The following is a 24,293-nucleotide window of genomic DNA, read 5'->3' as shown; positions in this document are numbered from 1 at the left end:
GCAAAACAGCTACCTTGTCTTCACCCCAGCTGTTTCAATGCATCAAATATGCATTTAGCATATTGGAGAAACTGATTTACATCATGTGGATTACTTTCAGAGATGGTGCACCTTACTGTGAAAAGGACTATCAGGTTCTCTTTGGTGTCAAATGTGAAGCATGCCACCAGTTCATCACTGGGAAAGTCCTAGAGGTAAGAGAGCTGCATGGCTTAGTGTAACAGTATTTTATCCATTGTTATTTTTCTGTTTAAAGGAGAAGAAATGAAGCATATATTTTTGTACGGTAGGAGCATGGCCAACACTTCATTCTACTGTAATATTTTCTAATATTAAAAGGATATACTTTAAATGTGGTTTTAAAAGAGAATACTTTTTAGTCCTGGAAAATGCTTGTTGCAAGAAAGTATCTGAAGTATCTGCAAAGGTAGAAAATAACAATACAGAATTGTGTAGAGTGAACTCCCAATTCTTCCTTTGAAGTTAAATCTCTTGACCTCAAAAGATATCTTCTCATTTGAATAGTTTACTTCCTGGTTCACATAAGAGAGAGTTCTTCTCTCACACACAGCAGCTCCCCTGCTTTCTAGGCTTGCCAGCCCCTTTCCCTAACCCTCCTTAGACCTCACCAACTCCTCCCATACTCCCCATTCACCTCACCAACCCTGTCCCCTTACAGGGCTGACAATGCGACTAGAAAATAGGAATCAACAAAAAAATGGCTGCCAACTATGTTTCATTTTTTGGAGCTCAAATGATGGATTATTCAACATCTTCAGCATGTTCTTCCTGGTATTTTTGCAGAAGTAGATGTCTGAATGCTTTAGAGCAGTACATTTCCTACATGCTGTAACACTTTCTTTTACATTAGTTTGCTTTGTGAACATTTGAAAATCTTTTCTCTGCGTAGTTTTCCATAGATTTTGTAAGAAGATGCGTGTGCACTTTAGATAGATTAAACCAGTACTGTCATAGAAGAAATACACCAGAGGGCAGCACTAGTCCCTATAAAAGAAAACTCTGGGTTTTTATAAAGATTGAGGTTGTGTATCTAGCATGTTTTTCCTCACCTTTCTTATTAAATTGGATTTTGATTCATTACTGCTCAGCTGGTGGAGATTATAAAACTTATTGGGTTCTATGGATATTGAGAAGCAATAATTTGTCAAATGAGATGGAGACATTGACCTGGTTCACAGGACAACAGTAAAGCAAACTATAGCCTACCAGGACTACACAAACGTGGGTGACATGGCTGGGGTGGGTGGGGAGAGAGATTGTAGCCACTTTCCTATTCCCTGCTCCTTTTTGCTGCCATGTTGTTTTGAACCAAGCCAAGGTTTGGATTAGCATGTTGTCAGATCTGGGATTTGTGATTAGGCCCTCTCCTCACTAACCATGAGCTATATAATTCAAGATAGATGCAGGAACCAATTTTACAGCTGTCCCATTTGTTGCATTCAGTACAGGGCTTCTCAGAGTCAGATAATGTCAGGCTTCGGGAAAGTGGCTTCCTCCCTCCCTTTAGCCGTGGATAAGCAGAACAAAGCAAAAATAGTCTCTTCCCATTTAAAGAGATTTTAATGATCACAGCGAAAGAACAAAGAGCCCATTCTCGGAGTAAAGGTGCTCCTTATTTAGGTTTACACCCACTTCCCCCAGAGTCACCCTTGTCACTTCCTCGTCTTGCAACCTGATTTCGCAACCACTGTGCCTTCTGTACAGCTACCTTATCTAATCTCTGTGATCTTGAACGGATCGGCTGGACACTTTCCAGCAAACCGGAGTCTGTTAACTCTCTCTCTTTCCCAGTTCTTCTCCTAGCTGTTCACCACCCAGTTCTTCCCAACTTTTATCTTCTAAACTGTTTCCTTCTGCGAACCACTGTTCCATATCTTTACTGTCCCACTGCTCCTGGGAAGATCAGGATCCTGATCAGGAGAAGGGGGAGGCGGTAGGCTCCCACCATTCCTCATCTGTGCAGCCCTCCTCAGCACAGTCCCTGACAGATAAGAACTACCAACAGTGGGAAGGTTCAAATTAACCATATGAGAACCTGGAACTGATTAGACAACTGGGGCAAGTGGCGTTGAACATTAAGTCAGCAGTCCAGCCCATAGAATGAGAATGAATCCTTATCAAACAAGCCAGTAGGGAAAAGAAAACCAGGAGATTCAGCAGGAAGAGTAGGCACTGCAACCATTACAATAACAACAGCAACAAAAATCCTCTTTGACCTTTCAGAACAAGGAGTAGAAAGGAAAGCTCATCTACTGCAGATGGATTTGTAAATCTGTAGCTCAAGAACACCTAATGATACCAAGTATAACAGCTGATTAAACCTTAATTAAGCTGTGCTAATTTCTAGCAATGCACAAAAAAGAACTTGTATAATTTATTACATAGTAAGGCTCTATAGAGCTATTGCCAAGGTAACAAGGGCAGAGAGGAACCAGCATCAGTGGAAAACTGCTAGTTTCCTGTTGGCTGCTGGATCCTTAACAGGAAATGATGGTATGAAAAGAATGAGGGCTTATCTTTAATTTAGTGGAAAGTTTATTTTGTTAATCTTCAAAAACGTAGTGCAGGCTATATCTTCTCAACATTTCTAAGAAGTAATAGCTACAATAGATTACACTATCTATGATTTTCTGCTTTTATATTATGTGTGTATAAATGTGTGTGTGGAACCGCCAGAAGGCCTTCGGCACTAGACCGCAGTGTCTCGGCAGAACAATGGGGGTGGAGATGCTCCTTCAGGTATTAGGGCTTTAAAGGTCAGCACCAACACTTTGAATTGCGCTCAGAAACGTAATGGGAGCCAATATAGGTCTTATGTGGTCTCGGCGGCCGCTCCCAGTCACCAGTCTAGCTGCCGCATTCTGGATTAGTTGTAGCTTCCAGGTCACCTTCAAAGGTAGCCCCACAGAGAGCGCATTGCAGTAGTCCAAGAGCGAGATAACCAGAGCATGCAGCACTTTGGTGAGACAGTCCGCGGGCAGATAGGGTCTCAGCCTGCGTACCAGTTGGAGCTGGTAAACCGCTGCCGTGGATACAGAATTGACCTGCACCTCCATGGACAGCTGTGAGTCCAAAATGACTCCCAGGCTGCGCAGCGCACCTGGTCCTTCAGGGGCACAGTTACCCCATTCAGGACCAAGGAGTCCTCCACACCTGCCCACCTCCTGTCCACCCAAAACAGTAATTCTGTCTTGTCAGGATTCAGCCTCAATCTGTTAGCCACCATCCATCCTCCAACTGCCTCCAGACACTCACACAGGACCTTCACCTCCTTCACTGGTTCTGATTTGAAAGAGAGGTAGAGGTGGGTATCATCCGCATATTGATGAACACCCAGCCCAAACTCCCTGGTGATCTCTCCCAGCGGCTGCATGTAGATGTTAAAAAGCATGGGGGAGAGGGCAGAACCCTGAGGCACCCCACAAGTGAGAGCCCAGGGGTCTGAACACTCATCCTCCACCACCACTTTCTGAACACGGCCCAGGAGGAAGGAGCGGAACCACTGTATAACAGTGCCCCAGCTCCTAACCCCTCAAGACGGTCCAGAAGGATGTTATGGTCGATAGTATCAAAAGCCGCTGAGAGATCCAGCAGAACTAGGAAACAGCTCTCACCTCTGTCCCTAGCCTGCCGAAGATCATCGACCAGTGTGACCAAGGCAGTTTCAGTCCCATGATGAGGCCTGAATCCTGACTGAAAGGAATCCAAATGCTCCGCTTCTTCCAGGCATGGCTGGAGTTCTTCAGCAACCACTCGCTCAATCACCTTGCCCAAGAATGGAAGATTTGAGACTGGGCAATAATTGGCCATATTAGCCACATCTAAAGATGTTTTTTTAAGAAGCGGTTTGATAACCGCCTCTTTCAGCGGGTCTGGTAAGGCTCCCTCACAGAGAGAAGCATTCACCACCCCACGAAGCTCATCTCCCAGCCCTTCCCGACTAGCTTTTATAAGCCAGGATGGGCAAGGATCAAGGAGACAAATGGTTGGTTTCACTTGTCCAAGCAGCCTGTCCACATCCTCAGAGGTAACAGATTGGAGTTGATCCCACACAACTTGACTAGACAGGACTCTAGCACTCTCCCGCCCCAGCCCTGCTCCCATGGTGGAGTCTACCTCTTCCCGAATCTGAGCAACTTTATCTGCAAAAAACTTTGCAAAATCATTGCAGGAGATCATGTGGCCTGTACTGAAGCCTCCAGAGGGGCGCCATTGAGGCTCCCAGCCCCCCCCCCCCTGCAAATGAGCATCCTTGCAAACTGGGTCCTTGACCCAGGTGAAATAAAGCCTAGTTCTGCCCCTGAGTAGAGGCTGGAGCAGGGCACCACTCCCACTTCACAACAACGATCTGTTCCTTTATCTATATAGCAGCTAATGGAGTCTGGTTGGTGTGGTGAGCTGTTTGAAATACCATCCCATAATGTTTCAACTTGTCATTACACTAATATCTTTTTAAAAGAGAGAGTTTGAGGTGACACGACATGAAAATAAGATGTCATTATGGTGTTTATGCTTCAGGGGGTGCCCTCAAGGCCTAAGGTCTCAGTCCAAGACATAGGGAAGCAGGGTTCAAGCTGTTGCATCATCACAACAAGCCAAGATCTAGCATCTCACATAATGGGCTGTAGCTTCTGAAAGTCATATTCTGAATTTTTTTTTGTATGTAACTAACAGACAGAAAATCAGAAGTATTTTTTATTTCTTTTTCTCCCCCTCCCCATTCCTCCCTTTCTTTCTTTCTTTCTTTCTTTCTTTCTTTCTTTCTTTCTTTCTTTCTTGGTTTCCTTGGTGTCCTCTACTCTGGATCATTATGGGGATTATACACACATGAAACTGATGGATGGTTGCTGAAGGACCCTGGGTAAAAAGCGGGAAAGGAAAGATCTCCCAGGGTGGGAGACTGGGAGAAAAAAGAAAGAAAGAATGTCATTCTCTTGAAATAAATACTTTTTTTAGATTTTAAGCTGCTTCAAGGACGCAGCCTGTTCTTCTTTTAACCAAACACCCACAAACTTGTGGCTCTAAACTTACACTTTATCTATCCCTCCCTGAGCCCACTTATGTCACTTGTTACCAAGTTTGAAAAACATATTTTATAGGGATTACATCACAGATTCATATCTTTCCATCATTCCCACTAGAATTGGACTAATTAGAATTGAGTTTAACAGAAAGGAATGAAATCCCAGTGTAATGGAACTGTAGCAGCCAAGACTGAAATTACAATTAACCCAACCCAATTAATAACCCAATTAAATTTCAGGTTTACAATGAAGCTGAGATGAATATTTGAAATTTTCATATGTCAAGTACCTGTTTTAAAAGAACAGCACAGCTTGGCATACAAATTCCTTCCTCTCTGATTTAGTTAGCTTCGCAAATCCAATATTCAAATCATCTGTATGATATGCACAGGAATATATTGTTTAGATAATTGCTGTTAAATGGCCTGGCAACATAATATTATTCTACAGCTTGCCAGAAAATCAATCAAGAGAATTGGCTCAAGGACAGTTTTTTTAAGGGGGCCAGTTTCTAATACGAAGACTCTGGTTAAGATTTGGGCTGCAATTCTGTACAAACGTACCTGGAAGTAGGTTCCATTGAATAAATGAGGTTTACTGTTGAGCAGATGTTTACAAGACTGCACTGTCAGTTGCTTAATATCTACTGGATGCTTAGTAAATAAAGTATAGTCTTTTGGATACAGAATGTCCTCAAACCTTTTTGAAAAACATTTCTGTGCAGCTCTGCTTGATTCTAGAAGTATCCCCAAGGTGCTGACTTCACTCAGAAAGAACAAAGCTCTGAGTAATTCTGTTAAATGATTACACCTAGTTAGGTTTGCCATATTTTGAAGAGCAAAAGAAAATGGACACATTTGCCAGCTTATACTTTTAACTATGGATTGCTATGATGAGACTCATTTTACATACCCATGAAAAAGAGGCCGTGTCCTGGAAAAAGAGGACATATGGCAACCCTAAATACAAACAAATGGTATCGCCCTCACCTGGACTAATGTGACCTCCCCCTGTCTTTTCCTCCACAATGGACTGATCCATTGATTCTGAGCTTGAACTGAAAAGACTGAACAGTCCTCCTCTTCACTGTGCAGTGATTGGGATACTGGAGGGTTGCGATTTGGAATGAAGAGAGGGCTGTCTTTTGGATTAGAAATATTAGCAGAGGTTACGCTAGCCAGTTCAGTGAGATTGTGCTTTGGGAGTTTTTGTGTGTCAGCAAGATGTTTCTCGCAGTTCTTTTGAATCTGAGGAAAGTGGAATGAGCACCTCATTGGATGGAAAAGTTTTAGAAAGCACAGCAAAGAAGCCTTAGCAGAAGGTAAATGCTTCCAAATTCTTGTGAGATATAAGTGTGCATTTGGAGAGCACAATACTTTCAGGAGAAAAATATGTGGGCAGGGGAGATGGGGTGACTCCATATGCCAAGCAGACAGCAAGAACAGAATATGCCTGTTTGCAGTTGGCGTGGCTTCTTGTCTTTGTCGTGATATATGTTATACTGAATATATGTACTATATTAATAATGTGTGTCATTCATTGGGTTGAATTCTAATTTATTTTTGAACTGTTCTTAGTGTGTGCTTTGCTTTTATGGTATTCCTTTGAATATATTTTACATGGAAAATGTTTCCCGTATTACATCACAGTCAATCTTAAATTACTGTGAAATGAAGAAGTGAAAACCATGATTATGCCTTATGCATAGGCTACACTAGTGAAATATCTCAGTGGGGCAGAGAAATTGTTTCTTGTGGGGGGGGGGTGTAACTCTAAAAGCTGCTGCATCATTTAAAAATAAATAGATTTGTTGTTGAGCCTATTTGCATCTCAGAATAAACCTATATGTCTATAAATTGCTATAGGAGAATTTGCTGCTTTAGGGCCCCTTTGCTTTTTTCACTGGTAACTCATATATTTGTATTTTTACTGTATTTTGTTGAACTTTATTGTTGCCCTACCTGAACATTTAGGAGAGACAGGATGTAAATATTTTAAAATAAATAAATACAGTAGGAAATATCTCCGTGAACATCTTTTAGTTTCTGTATGCTACCCACACATTACAGTGGTTGTAGTTTTTGGCAAACATGTATTATTCAAACTCATTAGAGCCTATGATGACCCGATATATATATCTGCAGAGACATTTAAACTGCAGAAACATATTAGTCATATGTGAAATTGACAACATTGTGTTGGTCACAGCTGCCTAGGGGACATGGTTTTGAAGGCCAGTGCATAATCTGTCTCCCCGTTCATCCCCCCATCCAGAAAAATGCTATTGAGAAGTAATATTAAGTAAATATAAAGAGCTGGCGGGGGAAATAAAGTACAAAGAAACATAAATTGTGCAAGGAATAAAAAATCTCCTTTGTGAAACAATTTGGATCTCATTGTTCCCCTGGAAAATCTTGTGACACTTCATAGGAATTTAGAAAAAAAAGTTAAGCTTGCTTGCATGAGCTTTGCTCTCAAATTCCTGATTACCTGTCAGAAAATAATGTCCAGATTTCCTGCTGCTGAAGCTTGGGATTTACCTGTTAAGTTTCAGCACCCAGGTTGTCTCTCACATGCGGCTTTTGTTCATCCTCAAAATAATTTTAGTGCAGTGTTTGAGAGGCTGGAGGTAGACAAATGTACCCCATCCCTCACCCCCTACCCCAAGTTGGTAGAGCACTCCTTCTTCATGGTATCTGTAAATATTTCTTTGATCCATTACCAACTTTAGTCAAACAGGTTATTGGGATTTTAATGCTGCAGAAGCCTGCAAAATTTCTTTGGTGAGACTGGAAAAATTATCATGTACACCACAGACAGTGCTTGGCTCTAAGGGTGTTCTAAAGACTGTTATTTGTCTTCAGCCTTGGAGGCCAGCATTGCTCATGGGTATGTGCACTCATTTATTCTCCGTCCTCTCCCCAGAAAACTATTGCCTCTGAACAAACAGGTTTTGCTTGTTTATTTTCAATGCTTCAACAGGAAATCTAGCATATAATTTTGGATGAAAAACCATAACTTGAAAGGGGTAGCACAAGCAATAGAGGTGTTGAAGAAGCCTCCAGGAAGGGCAGGCGGAACAGTACAGTTTAGTGCACCTTCCACCACACTGGTCTGGCTATCATTCCACTTTGGCATGCAAAGAATTTGAACTCAGAGCTTGTGTTTTTGCAGAGCTCAGAGCAAATGTACATTGGCCCTTGGAGCAAAATGCTAACAACAGTTTCCCTCTCCATCCTATGGCCTTCCAAAATGTATTTGGGGGGGGGGGGTGTTATTGGGTTGTTTTTGTTTTTATTCTGATTCTGTATTCTGTTATTTTATTTTCTGATTTTATCCTGTGAACTGCCCTAGGACCTGCAGGTATAGGATGGTATATACATTTAAAAATCAAATAACAAAATTTAGGGAGGAAAAATGAATGCATCCAGACCCACTCCCCCAAATTAGGAGTCTTTTGCCGATGGTTGCTGTTTTTGTTTGTTTTTTTGTTTGTTTACTTCCTGCTGCCTTCTTCGCCTTTCTACTTATTTGCCTTCTTTTCCCCAGAAATAATCACATTCCTTACTATCTTCTAATGAGAAGCAAGGAATTTCTCTGATATGCCAAGGATTCTGAGAAAGTTCCAGGATTGAAAGCTAACTGAGCATTGTAGTTGATGCTTGAAACAATTCTGTACTTGTCTCTTACTCTGGTTGATTTGGGGGGGGGGGCAACTGTGGTGGTTTCATGCCTAAGGGTGCATTAACACAGAAGCTATCCCTGTTTGTCTTTCCTTAAAATAAAAAAAAGAGGTTACAGTGTTTGTTTCCTGATTAGTCTTGTTTCCCTGTATTTCTGGTTGGGAGTGCTAAACCAGACATGCCTATTAGTAGAGAGGGGGAGACAGGCTGCTTTCATCTTTCCTTTGCTAAATACACGCCATAGTAAATTTAGATTGTCTGTGCAGGTGTTGTCCCAGAGAGACTGTAATAATACGACAGATGGGCAGTGCATGGCTGCCCCACAACGAACATGGTATTTATTTATTAATTAAATTTCTATCACTCCTTTCTCCCTAAGGAAGCCCAACTTGTTGATGCTTTCTCCAGTGATTTGTAAACAACTTGTGCTGGATCATAGCTGTCACAGATTTGAAAATAAGGGACCAGCAGCCAAAATAAGGGACCTGCAGCCTCACCTGTTCCAGGCACTCCAGTCTTCTTGTCCTCCTGCAGTCTGGTCAAACTCATGGTGGTAGTTTCAGGAACACTGTCCAAACAACTTTGTAACCAGAGGTTCAACTGAATAGAATCTGAATCACATGCACCACAAGGCCTATGCAGCCTCAACTTAAGATGGCTCCCTGGCCTGGCTTTGCACTGCAAAGTTTGCAGCAGCACGTGCAACAAAATGGCGTCCTGCATTAAAAAACCCCCTCAGCTTGCATTAACTAGCCACACACAAGGCATGCAAGCTCCACCCCCCCCAGTCGTTCTTAGACTTCTTATTGGGTGAGCAACACAGCCAAGCAACACAGTTGGAGCCTCTCTCCTCCCTGGCCAGCAGGGAGGGAGGGGGAGGAGCTGCTTCCTTTGAAATTTAAGGGACATCATTTAAGGGACATTTAAGGGACATCCATCAATAAGGGACAGCAGCGGGACATGGCGCTGGAATAAGGGACTGTCCCTTCAAATAAGGGACACTTGACAGCTATGGTGCTGGATAGTGTTCATTTACTGCCCAGATGCAAATATCTAACAGGGACTCAGATGTCAATCAGTTGGTGCCTTTTGTAAATGACAGGAATAACTTGGCACCAATCGACACAACACAAGCATATACATGCACATGACACATGCACATGGGGGGATTTGACTGTATAATTGTATTGTGTCACAATTTGCATAGCTAATTGATCCAGATTACCCAAGGTGTCAAACAGGATAGTGGATTCCCCCAAGGGTCTGGTGGTAGTTAACTTATCCATAAACTTTCTAAAGTCAAATTGTGAAAAGCTCTAAAGGACTCTTCTGAGGTGGCTGGCTGTAGAGGAAAATAGGCGAGTTTCAAAGGTTGTTTTTGGCTGCTTTCACGTTCCCAGAATGCAGGGAGTGAATTTTGACTAAACAATTTTAAGAAACAGGTAAAGCAAGTGGACCATGTAACAAAATATTACTATGTACCCAATCTTTATTTTAGACTAACCAGGGCCGCTTGGCATATTTTGAATGAGTCCTGTGGGAGTGTGGCATAACCCGAAATAGCTGCCATAATGAAAAGAGACAGGACCACAATGTAGTGTGGGTATGTGTCTCCTCACCCTCCCACCAAACAATGTAAAAAAAGCACCTTCATCAACCACCACTATGCTTGCTTACAGAAGAAGGTTCTTTATGCCTCTTCTCTGCTCAGAACAGGGAGGAAGGGTTCCAATCCTGTCATCCAGCGAAATGTGAGCATGTTTAAGGAGTGGTGGTAGGGTTCAGTGTAGAAGAGGCCAATGCAGTGCAGCAGGAAGTCTCCTGTGCATTGTTGTATTTTGAAGGGCTATTTACTAATACCTTTTGGGGGGCTACCATTGAACATACTGGTAGGCACATTGGCACCCACGGGTGTCATAATAGTGATCCCTGTTTTAAATTGTGCTTAGGAGAGGCAGCTACATGAGGAGGGTTGGGTTAATCATACCTCGATTGAATGTGCTTCAGGTTGAGCGCTTTTGGGTTGCGCTCCACGGCAACCCGGAAGTAACGGAGTGCGTTACTTCTGGGTTTCGCCGCTCGCACATGTTCAGACGCTCAAAATGACTTCATGCGTGGAAGCGGCAAAACGTGACCCGCGCACGTGCAGACGCGCCATCGCGTCTTACGTCCCATTCAGGATGCGAACAGATCTCCGGAACGGATCCCGTTTGCATCCCAAGGTACCACTGTATTCTACTATTACAGTAAGAAAGGCCCAAAGGATATTCCTATGCTGAACCACAGCCTGTGTGCAAAGACGTCGAAGGTCAAATTGATCTTCAGTGACATGTAGCTGACCTGGCATTGTTGGCATTTGAAGACTTTGCAAAAAAACGGGGGGGGGGGAGTGTGGGGAAATGGCATACAATGTAAGAGTTAAGAAGCCTCACCTCAGTCTTATGTCTGAGTTTGTGGCCTCAGCAGCAGCATGCTTAAAAATAAAATCTGCTAGAATTCTTGGTTTCCAGATGTTCTTCTAATATCCTACATGCAGCCAGTTTAAAGCACAATGTAGATCCATCCTGAAGTGACCCTTTCGAACAATGAAGCAACCATAAAACACAAGTGAAACATTCACCCTAAAATTGGAACCAGATGTCAACCTAGCAGGTTTCAGAGACACTGTACAAATCCCACATATATGTCCAGGATTTGTGGTAAAGGGGACCCTTGAAATATAGCAAGAAATAAAATAAAATTATATGTGTAAAATGCAATAAAATTAAATAATAGAATAATGAAATTGTGTAATTGGAGGAACCTATCATCTAGACTCAACAAAAAGGTAGAAACTTCTGCGTTTAGGTACAAACTACATGTGATGCTCAGCTGTGTGCAGTTTGCCCCCAATTTTGGGGTGTTTAAGGCCTGTGACTTGAAGCCCTTAAAATCCTTTTTGTTTCTAAGGTTAATACATATCAACAGATGGACATTCCCTGTTTCAGAGTGGAATGTCCATGCATTTGAATACATAGGACCCTCAGTGGTATATACATTTGAGGGTAACATCCAAGATTGTGTAGGTAGACCTCTCTTCCCTCCAGCAGCCCTGTGTTACCCTGTGGCACCCACTAATTTATGCAGAATTATTTGAAAATATATAAACGTTCCTTCCAGTAGCACCTTAGAGACCAACTAAGTTTGTTATTGGTATGAGCTTTCGTGTTCATGAACACTTCTTCAGATACCATGCACACAAAAGCTCATACCAATAACAAACTTAGTTGGTCTCTAAGGTGCTGCTGGAAGGATTTTTTATTTTGTTTTGACTACAGCAGATCAACACGGCTACCTACCTGTAACTTGAAAATGTATGACATGTTTGATGTAAAAAGTCAGCTGGTTTGCCCCTGAAATGAATCTAAATAAACCCTAAAACCTGAAATATTGACTACAAACTTTAGAAACTTTGGTGTTTGTTTATGATGCTAAACTGCAGTTTATTTTAACCACAATGTGCATGAACTGCAGGTTGGGGCACACATCTCAAAACAATCTCAGTTCCCTTAGTCAGTGGGGGAACAAGCCACCAAGTGATTCATCTCTTGACTTCAGATTGTGATTTATTTAGAGAGGAACAAACCACGAGCAATGGTTTGAACGTAATGCTAAACCAACCACTCTGTGGTTTGTTTCTCCACTTTGGAAAGAGTAAGGCCAAAAGCAGGAGAGCTTGAGGTGGTAATAACAAACCACACAGCTTTGCTTTTCATTAGATGACTAGTGTATATCTGTTTTCAGGAATGGGAGCCCTTGTCTTCCAAGCATTATCCCTGTATCCTAATATGTTTACCAGCCTTTATTGTGGTGATTAATTTGTATTTCACACAAAAGCAGCCCATGTATCAAACAAACTTAATAAATGGCTCATCACAGGGAAGTTGATAGAATATTATATCCCCCCCCCCCCCCGATGTGATGTTTAACCAGTGATAGCAGACTAAGGAAAACTGGGAGTGAGACATAGCCGTAAAGTAAGAATTCCAAAGTTAGAAGAGGTAATGTTTGAAGAAGGCATCATGTGAATTTCAGATGGAGGGGAATTACCTGCAGCTTTGGGGAATTTTTTTTAATAAAGCCATGCTGTAAATATTAGGCTGCCCTGCTATGTAAGGTGTTCCATTAACATTCCAAGGGTCATAAAATACCCATACAGCACAAAGGCATGTTGTTTTAATAGTGTTTTGCTCCTGAGAGAGTATTTAATACCATAGTGACATATACAGAAATGGGGTACTGTTAAATATTTTACTAGATCTAGTTGTCAAAATGGAATGGTTCATTATTGTGAGAAAGGGAATTGCTTTCTTACTGTAAGAGGAACACAGCATTAAAATTAATTCTTTGTCAAATGATAGGAAAGAGTTATTGAGATAGGAGGGCTGAACCCAGCTGTTGAACTGTAATACTCAAAAAATGTGTCCCTTTGGCCAAGAGAAAATATCTGTTCATAATTAGCCGTCCTTCTGCCAGATCCATTGGCAGTGAAGAAATCCTGGTGGGTGCCTGATAATGTGTATCTGCCTCCCAATGGCTGTTCTCTTGGAAAGAAGCAGAAAAATGAGGTCAGAAGTACTTACACTTAACACAGAGGGAAAATATCCATCTGATCGGGGTTTAGTTCCAATAGTTCTTGCAGCCTACAAGTTTGGTGAAGAATAGAAGGGTGGAAAGTATAGTTGTGTACTTTGTGTACCCCTAGACAGAAATACTACAGACATTTTCTTGGGAATAAGACATTTTGGAGTGAACTGGCATGGCATTATTCGTTTGGTCCTCAAGCTGGGATTGCATACTTTAAGTGTAACCTAGAGAAAGTCAAGACTATGGCCTGGTTTGCAGGAAGGAAACCACAGCTGCTTTGTTCTCCCACAAGCTGCTAACAAACACAAACCATGATTATAGCTTTTGGTTAGTCAGAAAGAGAGTAACATGGATAAGGCTGGCTATGGCTATCTCATACCTTACCACCCAGAAACTACCCCTTGAGTAATACTGTATTGCAAACAAAAGTAAATTTCAATTTTTGATACAAAATTCTACAATGCAACTTTTGCCCGGACGAATAAGGAAGAGAGCCTTATTTGTAAAGAATTTTGAATGACTAGCCAGAACTGTTTTTTAACAACTTTGATGTTGCTTGTCTGCAGCCGTGCATGTACGGCTCCCCAAAGATGTTGTAAAACGCTGTTACTAGTGTCCCCCCCCCCAAAAAAAAATAAACCTCTGAAGCTAAGGGAGGCTAGTGTTTTTGTTTTTATGATCCCTAAGCATCTCTGATTTTGGGTTAACTAGCCTGTTAAGTAAAGACAGGTTTCTGCAGGAAATCAGACAATGAATGGTTCAGTGGAATTAAGTTCTAGAATGAGATGACACTAGTTCTCTTGACTCCCAGTTTATCATTTTAATTCTGCACAGTTTCCAAACACACATACCTTTTTAAAAAACAGTTTTACTGTATATGTTTCTTCATTCTGTTAAATTCTGCAGTTCATGGTTATGCAAGTATTAGCAAGTGCAGCCACTCAATCTGTTTTGCTTTTAATTTGATTTGTTCAATATGTTTAGGCAGCTCTCAGATACTTGATATTTTCCTAATTTGCCAGTGGGGAGACTAAGGCTGCAATGAAGTCTCAGTTAGTATCATTAACTTATACTGCTGTCATTCTGTGTAATTCTCTTGCTAATGCTAACCTTTGCCTCAAGTGAGAGGACACAACAGAGAACAATCTGTTGGTCCTCTGCCATAGATGATCATTTAATTGAATGCAGCTAAGAACCTATAGTTTAGTGCTTCCTTCCTTTCACTTCAAAGTTACTTATTCAATGCATGTTTACTTGGAAGGACTTGGACCCTAGTAAGAATGCTGAAGATTATAGCCTTAGCAGTGCCCAGTAATACATCTTCACAAAAGGAACTTGGCATTCCCAATTAATACGGGCGCTTACTTGATGCCCTTTTGAGTGCAGTTCGTCAGACACTGACATTTTGTTCCTTTGGACCTTAGGTCCCTGATGTGGTCCTCGTGGGTACCATGGCACCCTCAAACATGCCCCTTGGCACCTACTATGCCCTCCTGCCACTCCTCATTTTTAAAGGTTTTTTTAGATAAAAAAACACACACAATTTATTTTTGTTTGGTTGAGAGTGTTTCTTGTTAGGGAGGGGTGGGTGTGACAGAACATAGATGTTTTGTTATTTTTTGCTGGGGGTGGTGATCCCGAACGTCATCCGTTTTTCTTCCATGAAACAGGTATATTGTGGGGCCTACCACAGTTCGCTAGATTTTCAAATGTACCCTTGAGCCCTGAAAAACTGGAGACCCCTGCTTGAGATGCTTTGCCAATTCATGGTTGTTCCAGAAGACTTTTCGTTGCTATAGTCTTCCTAGACTTTCTTGCTTTAGTGTTACTACCTCAACTATTGATATTGCTTTTTTGCTGGTATTTGATTTTTCTGTAATGTTATGTTGGATTTGTTTCTATGTGTTGTGTGAGCTGCTTTTAATTCACTACTTTGTGAAAAAGTGGGATACAAGTTGTTAAATAATATAAATGGAATAACTTTTGTCTACTCAGTATTGTATCAATTTATCTAGGAGACTTGGGTGACTAAGAGTATTTGGATTTAGTAATGAGATTAAAAAGCATTTATCACCTCTAGACTGCAACTTTAAATCCAATTCAGGCCAACAATACAGTATATTGAATGCTTACCTTATTGTACAGCCAGTGAATGGTCAGTGTAAATTAAATTAAAGTGTCAATCCCAGTTTTCCACAGGGGCTATATGTCTCCTAAGAGTCAGGGCTAATAGCAGTGGAAAGGAAAGAGAAATACCGGGTACTGACCTCTTGCTATTAAAACAAGCAAATGGTCCCTTTGGGCCAAAGCTGAAATGGAGCAGTGAGGAATGTGAGTTTATATATTGGCATACATGCGTTCAGAATTTATTTATTTATGTATTTAATATATTGGTCACTTTTTCTTGCCAAAGGCAACCCAAAACAATTTACAACCAAGCAGTATCATACATAGGCTATAAAGAATAGTGATAAAGTGTGGTATGGGTCAGATCACATTTTCTTGCATTTGTATTTCTGCAGGCAGGGGACAAGCATTACCATCCAAGCTGTGCACGATGCAGCAGATGCAATCAGATGTTCACAGAAGGAGAAGAAATGTACCTGCAAGGTAAGGACAGAACTTTTTTTTTAAGTTTGGGAGCTGCTTTGAGCATATGAAAAAGCAGAATCAAATTGATGTAAATAAATAAAATAAACCAAAGTGACTGACAAAGATCCACTTCTTTAGTAATTCATATGTAACATTTCGGACCTCTATTTCTGAACTATGTCTGCTGGAGAATCCCTCTGCCAGAAATATTTGGTGACCCCTCTCCCAGTTTTCATATTCTCCAAATCTTGACTACAGCTCTTGGGTAAGGAGGAGAGAGCTTAACCCTGATAACAGGTTCAGATAACATGCTAGACCAAACACTGGATGACATAAAGGGAACTGAGAAAGGAGCAAAGCAGTTGCAATCTCATCTCCAAGTGCTTGCACTTTCACCCTAATTCACCATTTGGTTTAGCATTATGTACAAATGTGGCTGTTTTCAATTGGGTCATCTCTTATCTGTATGCTTGTTGACACTCGGAAAATGTTCGCAAATGAAAAAAAATGTTAGATGAGTATGTTTCAAGTTACTTAACAAGAAAAGCTGGTGAATAAAAATTAAGTTTATAATGAAAAAAATTAGTGCTTATTAGTTATCCCTGCTTAATGTATTAGTTAAGTAGGCTTCCTTCTCATGGAATAATTTGGTAAAATACTGTGTCTTTTCCTGCCTTTCATTTTCACAAGTAAAGGGGCTAAACACTTATTTAAAACAAAGAAAAAGTAATATATATATATATAAAATTAAAACACCCAGTAGCACCTTAAAGGTAAAGGGACCCCTGACCATTAGGTCCAGTCGTGACCGACTTTGAGGTTGTGGCGCTCATCTCGTTTTATTGGCTGATGGAGCCGGCGTACAGCTTCTGGGTCATGTGGCCAGCATGACTAAGCTGCTTCTGGCAAACCAGAGCAGCGCACAGAAATGCCGTTTACCTTCCCACCAGAGTGGTACCTATTTATCTAACTTGCACTTTGATGTGCTTTTGAACTGCTAGGTTAGCAGGAGCAGGGATTGAACAATGGGAGCTCACCCCGTTGCGGGGATTCAAACTACCAACCTTCTGATCGGCAAGCCCAAGAGGCTCAGTGGTTTAGACCACAGCGCCACCCACGTCCCTTCAAATTCTTTGGCATCTGAAGAAGTGTGCAACACATGAAAGTTTATACCCAGAACAAACTTAGTTGGTCTCTAAGGTGCTAGTGGACTTTTTAAATTTTTTATTTATATTTCGACTGCGTCACACCACTACACCCCCCTATGGGTGAGGTCAGGAGAACACTCAGAACAGGGTGTGTGAGGAAAGGAGATGGAGGGTGGTTCCCACTGGAAAGCTGAAATGCTTGTGCAGATGAAATGATTGGAAGAGTTTGGCACTGAATCCCACCCAGAAACTACCTAAGGAAACTAGACTTATCCTCAGGCCTCCCTGTGACTGTGCCTTTCTTCAATAGCCTGTCTGCACTAGAGGCAGTAAATGTGGTTCCTGGGCTAATACGTGGCTTATTGTAGATTTTCTTGAAGAAGAAGATGTAGTCCAGAGCTACGTGACTGGGGAGTATGCTGGCAGGATAAAGCCCACATTGTGTTTCTTACCTTGGCTGCAAGTTTTGACTAGCTTTGCCTCTGAGCCAATATTCTCATGACATTGGAACCTTTTGGACATGAAAGGGGTGACTTTTCTTCCCCCTGGTCCCAAATATGTGTCCTCGTCCTGAAAATGTTTATAATGGAGTGTGCTGATAATAAATGCCATGTGATTATCATCCTTTATTACAGTGCCAAAGGTGGATCTTGTTGAATAAAGGTTCCCCATACTGTTTACTCTGACATTTACTTTGTAAACCTCCTGCTTTTGTTGGGAGAGGATTTCCTTTGCTTTATTGCTTGTACTGTAGCTAATAAAAAGCACAACTTTTGGGAATTTTCCCTTTTCTTTTTAGTGTCAGGCATGTTATTTTACTGCCACGGTCAAATGGGGTTTAAACTTAAGCTTTAGCTTGTTTGGGATTCTAGTTAATTTTGACATTGGCTTTTGTGAAGACAGGCATGGATTATTTTTTTTCCAAAAGAATTTTTAATGGTAAATGTAAGCACTCTTTACTGAGGGCTCCTCAGATGGTTTGTTTATTGGGCATTCACCAATCGGAAGCCTCACCTTGGTTTTCGAACCGTTTCGGGAGTCGAACGGACTCCTGGAATTGATTAAATTCGAGAACCAAGGTACCACTGTAGTGCTGTAGTGCCAGGGGCACTGTGAAATTGATTTTAATTCTTAGTGGAGATGGGAGAAAGAGACTTGGACAACCTGAGTGATAGATGTCCACAGCAGAAGCAGCTCTTGAGAATTCTGGGTATTAATATTACTTCAGTACTGTTTGCTGTTTGCATGCTTCCATGCTCCTTTAGGTACCCCATCAACTGTAAATTTGTCAATAAAGAGACTATTACAGTACAACCATTAATACTTCATTACGTTGTTTTTCCTCCAAAAGGAAATTGACCCAGCAAACTGCCTTAAATCCTGCCTTGGAAGGGTGAAACGAAATACTTTCACTTCACTTTGTTTCTTCTGACCCGAATGCAACATGACTTGACTTGTTCTCTCTCCACCCTCCAGGTTCTACAGTTTGGCACCCTGACTGTAAGCAGTCCACAAAGGGTGAAGAAAAGCTAAGGGTAAGTTTTGTTGCTGTTGAAAAGGGTGTTTTAGCACACTTGGCAGCCTGCATTTGCAGGAGCAGATTCCACCCACCTTACCTAGAAGAAGTATAGGGTATTGTGGAATTAGCTTTCTGATTACTTAAGGCAGACCATCATGCGAGTGACCCACAGACCCTGTTTCCTGCACAGCAAGCAGATAGCCTGGCCTGCATCCAAACATTTTCTACTTCTGAGTGTCCTTTGCAATGGCACTCAGTCCTGCAAACACTTCCTAACAGGTTCTGGGCAGCATCCTAACAGCATTATCATATGTTGTCAAAAACAACATTACTTTCCTGTGAGCCAAATGTTTGGTTTACAAAGAGAATCTTACCACCTCAAATAATTGATTTGGCTGTTCTTACATTCTTGAGAGGGGGACAAGGAGTGATGTGGTCAGCAGCAGGCACAAGAAAATAGGAAAAGAGACACAGCCCCAAATTGGTAATGGAAAATAATGTGACATTTAATAAAAGACTTGTTGCGTTATTGGAAAAGTTGTATTCTTGAGACCCTGAAGGTCTTCACTGCAATACTTTTGACATTCTATTAAATTTCATTTTTTTCATACTATTATATTTTTTCTACACGCTTAATTCCTGCCATTTATATGAAGTTGTCAGGGTGTTTCATGTCATCATTACTGAAATTGTTTGGGTCGTTTAGTTGGATGCTGTATTTATTTATAGTCTAAATAGTAATTTGACAGTCCTGCTTGTTTACATTGTCTTATCTGTTGGCCTCACTTTCTCCTCCTCCTCTCTGTATATATTATGTGTGCTTATATACCTCCTGACATAGCTGACCACTTCATATATCTAGCAGAATGGTCACTGGCCCATAACATTATTGCTTAGCCTTTAAGATACCATAAGGCTTGGGTGTTTTTCGCTGCAGTAGACTAATGCAGCTTCACCATGTTTAGAATGAATGCTGTTACTTGCAGCAATATATGGACATTGAATATACACTGCCAAATTAAAAAACCTGATTTTGTAGGGCATGGGGGAGAATATTTTATTATGTTATAAAAAATAAATAGTGCCAGTAATTTCAAGGTTGTGACAGACGCCACTAAGCATATTTCTGTATCATTGAGATCAATAAGATCAGGGTAACTGGAGGCAGGGATGTGGCAGATTCTCTGCTGCATGTCCAGTCCTGCTAGCTAGAGATGGCCCCCAGCTTTTCCACCTGTTCTGTTGCACCCTCTACAGGCTGCCCAGTTCCTCAGGTAATGGATCCAGCAGTTCCATCGCCAGCCCTGCTCTATTCCTGATGGGCCTTGTTTCAGGTCCTACGCTAACTACCACCAGTGGAACACCTGCTGCTGGTGGCATGTGGTCTACTGTGCATAGTGAGGGGTCTCCAGCAGCAGAACCCCTTCACCACCAGAAACCAGTGGAGCAGCCTTTCTCAACCTGTGGGTCCCCAGATGTTGTTGAACTACAACTCCCATCACCCCTAGCTAGTAAGGCCAGAGCTCAGGGATGATGGGAGTTGTAGTCCAACAACATCTGGGGACCCACAGGTTGAGAACCGCTGCGTGGAGGATATTTTCACCAAATCCTAACCCCCATAATAGAATTGAATAGCTTGTGTCCTCTGCACTGGCTGAAATATTTGCCTGAATAACTACAGACAGACCAAGAGACTTTAATTGTGTTGCATCACCCACAACAACACCACTGCCGTTATGAGAATTCTCTCACTAATTCAGAATGACCTTTCAAAATCCATTGGGTTTATTCCCAGTTCCCAAGGAAACTGAAGATGTTCCCGCCAAGTATCTCATTTCTTTTTCTCTCTTATACGAGCAAGTGCTCTTTCCTTTGCTGAAGATGATTCAGCATGCCAAAGCATTCACACACCGAATGTGGAAGGTGGTAGTTATAGAAGGCACTTAATACTACACAGAGTGAAAATTGTATTTGCTTTCCCCCCCTCCTGAAAGCCAAAATACACATTGTCAAAACTTGTTGTTGAAGCAGCTTCATTAGGGCTGCCTTTTGTCTGCATTTGTACTTGGATTGCACCCTCCTTAACTGTGAGAGTTCTTACTGGTTTAGGTTTTAGGTGGAGTCCATAAAAACAATGATTGCTTAAGATCCATTTCCCTTTTGATTTCTTTCATAGAAGGTTACTGATGCCAAAATAAGCAGGAAAGAAAGCAACGCTTTAAGTGTAGAGATGTTTCTTTCTTATATGCTTGCCTGCCAGATGGAGATTTTCTGTTGATAGGATGTGCTGCTGCTTTAGCAGTATGTGTTACCAAGTTGGTTTTAATGAAATGTTGTTGTTTTTTCCACTGGGAATTTTTTTTTTTTTTTACATTTCTGTGTATCTAGTTGCCCCTCCAATTGCCCTTTTTATTGCACATTCATGGTAATCTGTGCCCTGGGTGCTATCAGGGTATTTGTGCACCATGCCTCTTTCAGTCCTGTTTTGCACCTGCAAATGTTTTGGGGGCTGTCACGCTGCTTCATTTTCATTCACTGTATATGCTGTAACTTCTTGCTGAACTCCCATAACTTTTCATATTACAATTGTTCTGGATTGTTTTTGTCCCACTTTTGGTGGGATTAAGCCCCTCCAGACAACAATAATGGGCACATCCAGACCACATATTTAAACCACTTTTAACAAACAATTCTCCTTCTCAGGGATCTTTGGGAATTGAAGTTTCGTGAGGGAGAAAGGAGGGGTTTTCTAACCATTCTTAGCACCCTTAGCAGACTGCAGTTCCCAGGATTCTTTGAAGGAAATGCTGGTATTTCTACTATACTATACTACTATTCTATTCTATTCTATTCTATTCTATTCTATTCTATTCTATTCTATTCTATTCTACTATACTATACTATACTATACTATACTATACTATAGTAGTATAGAAGTGCTTTAAATATGTGGTGTGGGTAAGCCCAATGTGGTAGCCTTGGGGAAGCATCATAGAACATCTAATAAAGCAGAATAATTCCACTGTGAGTGCATTAGTATTATGTTAAGACCAGCAATAAAATGCCAGTCTGGAGGGACCCTGAGAGAAACCATTGCCATTTTCATTCTTTCTTCCCTTTTCTTTGTTTTATGGCAGCATTCCTCATCTGATTTCTTTTATCCAAAGAGTTTGGTTCTTCGCAGGCCACGCTCATCAGAGGTTTGCAGTTGTGAATTTATACACTTCTTATCTGACAGTTCTGTGGGAGGATATCTGATTTCTGCACTCATGTTTGCAGCTTCTGCTGTTGATACCACTTCCTCCTTTACCATCACCTCACTCGAGCACTTACTTTTTCTTTTGAAATTGTGCGCTTGATTTTGAATTTGCAAATGTACACTTGATTTTGAATTTCTGCACTTAATACTGTGTGTTTCCTAAAAACCGGCACACAAGAAGTAGAGTTTTGATGTTTTGTTTCTAATGTACATGTATGGCAAAAGTTACAAAAATCTATCATTTTGGATAATGGAAATGCTACATTGCATGATTCCTTTACTGATTATTCAGGATTTTTTTATTCATGTATTTCCTGAGGAAACAATTGTCATAAGATTTGTCATCAGTGGAAGTCAGTTCAATAAAAGGTATTGCATTCCCTTGCTTGAACGTTCTCTGTTACACAACAGGACTTATAGACAAGTAATGTTCATGAGTCTTGACCTCCGTGGAGAACATTCAAGGGAGAAAAGGCTGTGCCTTCTTTCTACTCTATAGATTGGTGAGAATTCAGTGATCTCCTGGAATAAAAATGGCTTCTGTCACATGCAGCTTTGAAGAGAGAGAAATCATCCAAACCAAGACATCTTTCAGCAAAAGGGACACTTTTTGACTCTTGCTTTGTTCAGACTCCATCTGGCAACCCATACCAACCCCACAACACAGTACTTGACATATTCCCTCCTTTGAAGGAGGAGATGTTAAAACAAGTACTACCACCTCTATTTCCTGTTCTCCTCAAACTTCCTGGGATAGGATTGAAGCAGGCATTCATATGCATGAAATATCCCAAGTCCCCACTTGCATTTATGAGGTCTAATGATATACCCAGACATTGTTGGTTTGTATCCTGGGAGCAGCATGGTCCTCTATATATATCCCACAGTTGGTACATATTTTTTCTCTCTAGGAGTTTCCCAAGACCAGCTTAACGGGGGTTTTCCCCATTCTCGTTAAATTAATTAATGTATATGTGTAAAGGAACCAATGGTGTGGTTTCACGGGTGTGGTTTTGTTTCACAGGTAGCTGGGGTGTTGTATTTGTGACTGTGTGCCCAATTTGTCTGGCTTATACCCATCACACTTACTTAGCTATTGCTGAAATAGTTGCTTATAATCAAGTCTCCTGTCTAAGGTTACATTCAGCAGTAGAAGCGCCAATCAGTCTTAGATTCTCAAAGCTTGCCAGATGTTTCCTGGGAAATTTAGAAAGCCATTTTGCAAGCAATCACTTTATTAGGTTCAAACATTGGGTACACCCTGAAACATTTAAAGATTATAAATGGCAAAGTGGTGGCTTTAAAAATAAGTTTGCTGTGCTGTTACAAATTTAAAGCATGCTCTTTGGAAGAACGTTTCTTGAGCAGTTTTACAAGTACACTTTGTTGGCTTCCCTGGCAAAGGTTCTGAACTTCTTGCACCCTTTAACAGCGATGTGAAAAACTGAAATGTAGCAGATTAAGTTTTTCCTGTCGCTACATCTTTAATGATAGGAAAGCTTTGCCTGCTGAATTTAACATGCAGCGATTAAAGGTATGTGTGCAGCTAAAGTGGTTGTGGGGAAACCTGGTTTATGTTTTTGAACAATGGATCATTGAAAACTTTAAACAGCCTCGTTGACTTTGCTGAACTTCACTTTACAAGTGAAGGGTAGTATCTCAGCTATCTCTGGTCATGTGTGTTTAATTATTGGTGTTCATCCATCTCCTTCAGTATTCTTTCCTTTCTCCTGCTTCAGGTGGATCGGGTGTTCTTTTTTATACGTACACGAGAATGAAAAGTGTCAGTAGGTTCAAAATTGCTGCACCTGGCAAGAAAAGCATAAGAGCCAGGGATAGCTTGTGGAAATGATGGGAAAGCATGATACATATGCTAAAGCTTCATTTCATTTTGGAAGTCTGTCTTCAGCAGCATAGCCTATCAGGAATTGGTGGTTAAGACATAGGAAATTCTGTATCCTGTTGCACGCATGGGGACAATCTGGCCAGCACCCCTTCCAGGAGCTACAGATTTAGCATCTCTTTGCAGTTAGATTAATAGGTAGAAGTCATCTGTTGTGAGATTTCAATCCCAATTTTTGTATTTTTATTAAACCCAACATAGTCAAGTATGATAGTTACCGTACTGGATATGCAATATTGTTAACATGCAGAACTTATACACCTCCTGCAGTTTCTTTTAAAATCCCTGAAGCCCAAGGCATATACGGATAGAATTGGCTGTTTTCACTGGTTCCACAGGTCTTTGGGCCACTTCCTAACAAGCGTAACTTTTTAGAAGTACCTGACACTGAGTTAAATGGTGAACTGAGTGCCATACTATATGGGATGCCAGGTAATCTATTACTGGACTCTTGTCTCCTCCTCACCCCTTTTTTAAGGGAAATGTAGGTGTTGTGAGTGCTGGGTTCAAGACTGATT

General features: G+C 41.2%; 1 protein-coding gene across 24 annotated transcripts in view; it reads left to right on the top strand.

Moving 5' to 3' along the window:
• The window catches only part of ABLIM1 (actin binding LIM protein 1), a 207,197-nt gene that overhangs the window by 127,390 nt on the left and 55,514 nt on the right, over window positions 1–24,293 (top strand). For all 24 annotated transcript variants that reach the window (XM_083441117.1, XM_083441111.1, XM_083441115.1 and 21 more), the window contains 3 exons: window positions 101–194; window positions 15,877–15,964; window positions 18,571–18,629. In XM_083441117.1, coding sequence (XP_083297243.1) covers window positions 101–194; window positions 15,877–15,964; window positions 18,571–18,629 — 241 coding nt within the window. The remainder of the gene's footprint in view (window positions 1–100; window positions 195–15,876; window positions 15,965–18,570; window positions 18,630–24,293) is intronic.

The sequence above is a fragment of the Podarcis tiliguerta genome (assembly GCF_965153285.1).
Source record: "Podarcis tiliguerta genome assembly, chromosome: 5".
NCBI lineage: Eukaryota > Metazoa > Chordata > Lepidosauria > Squamata > Lacertidae > Podarcis > Podarcis tiliguerta.
Note: the sequence above shows the minus strand (reverse complement) of the source record. Positions and strands in the feature narration are given on the sequence as shown.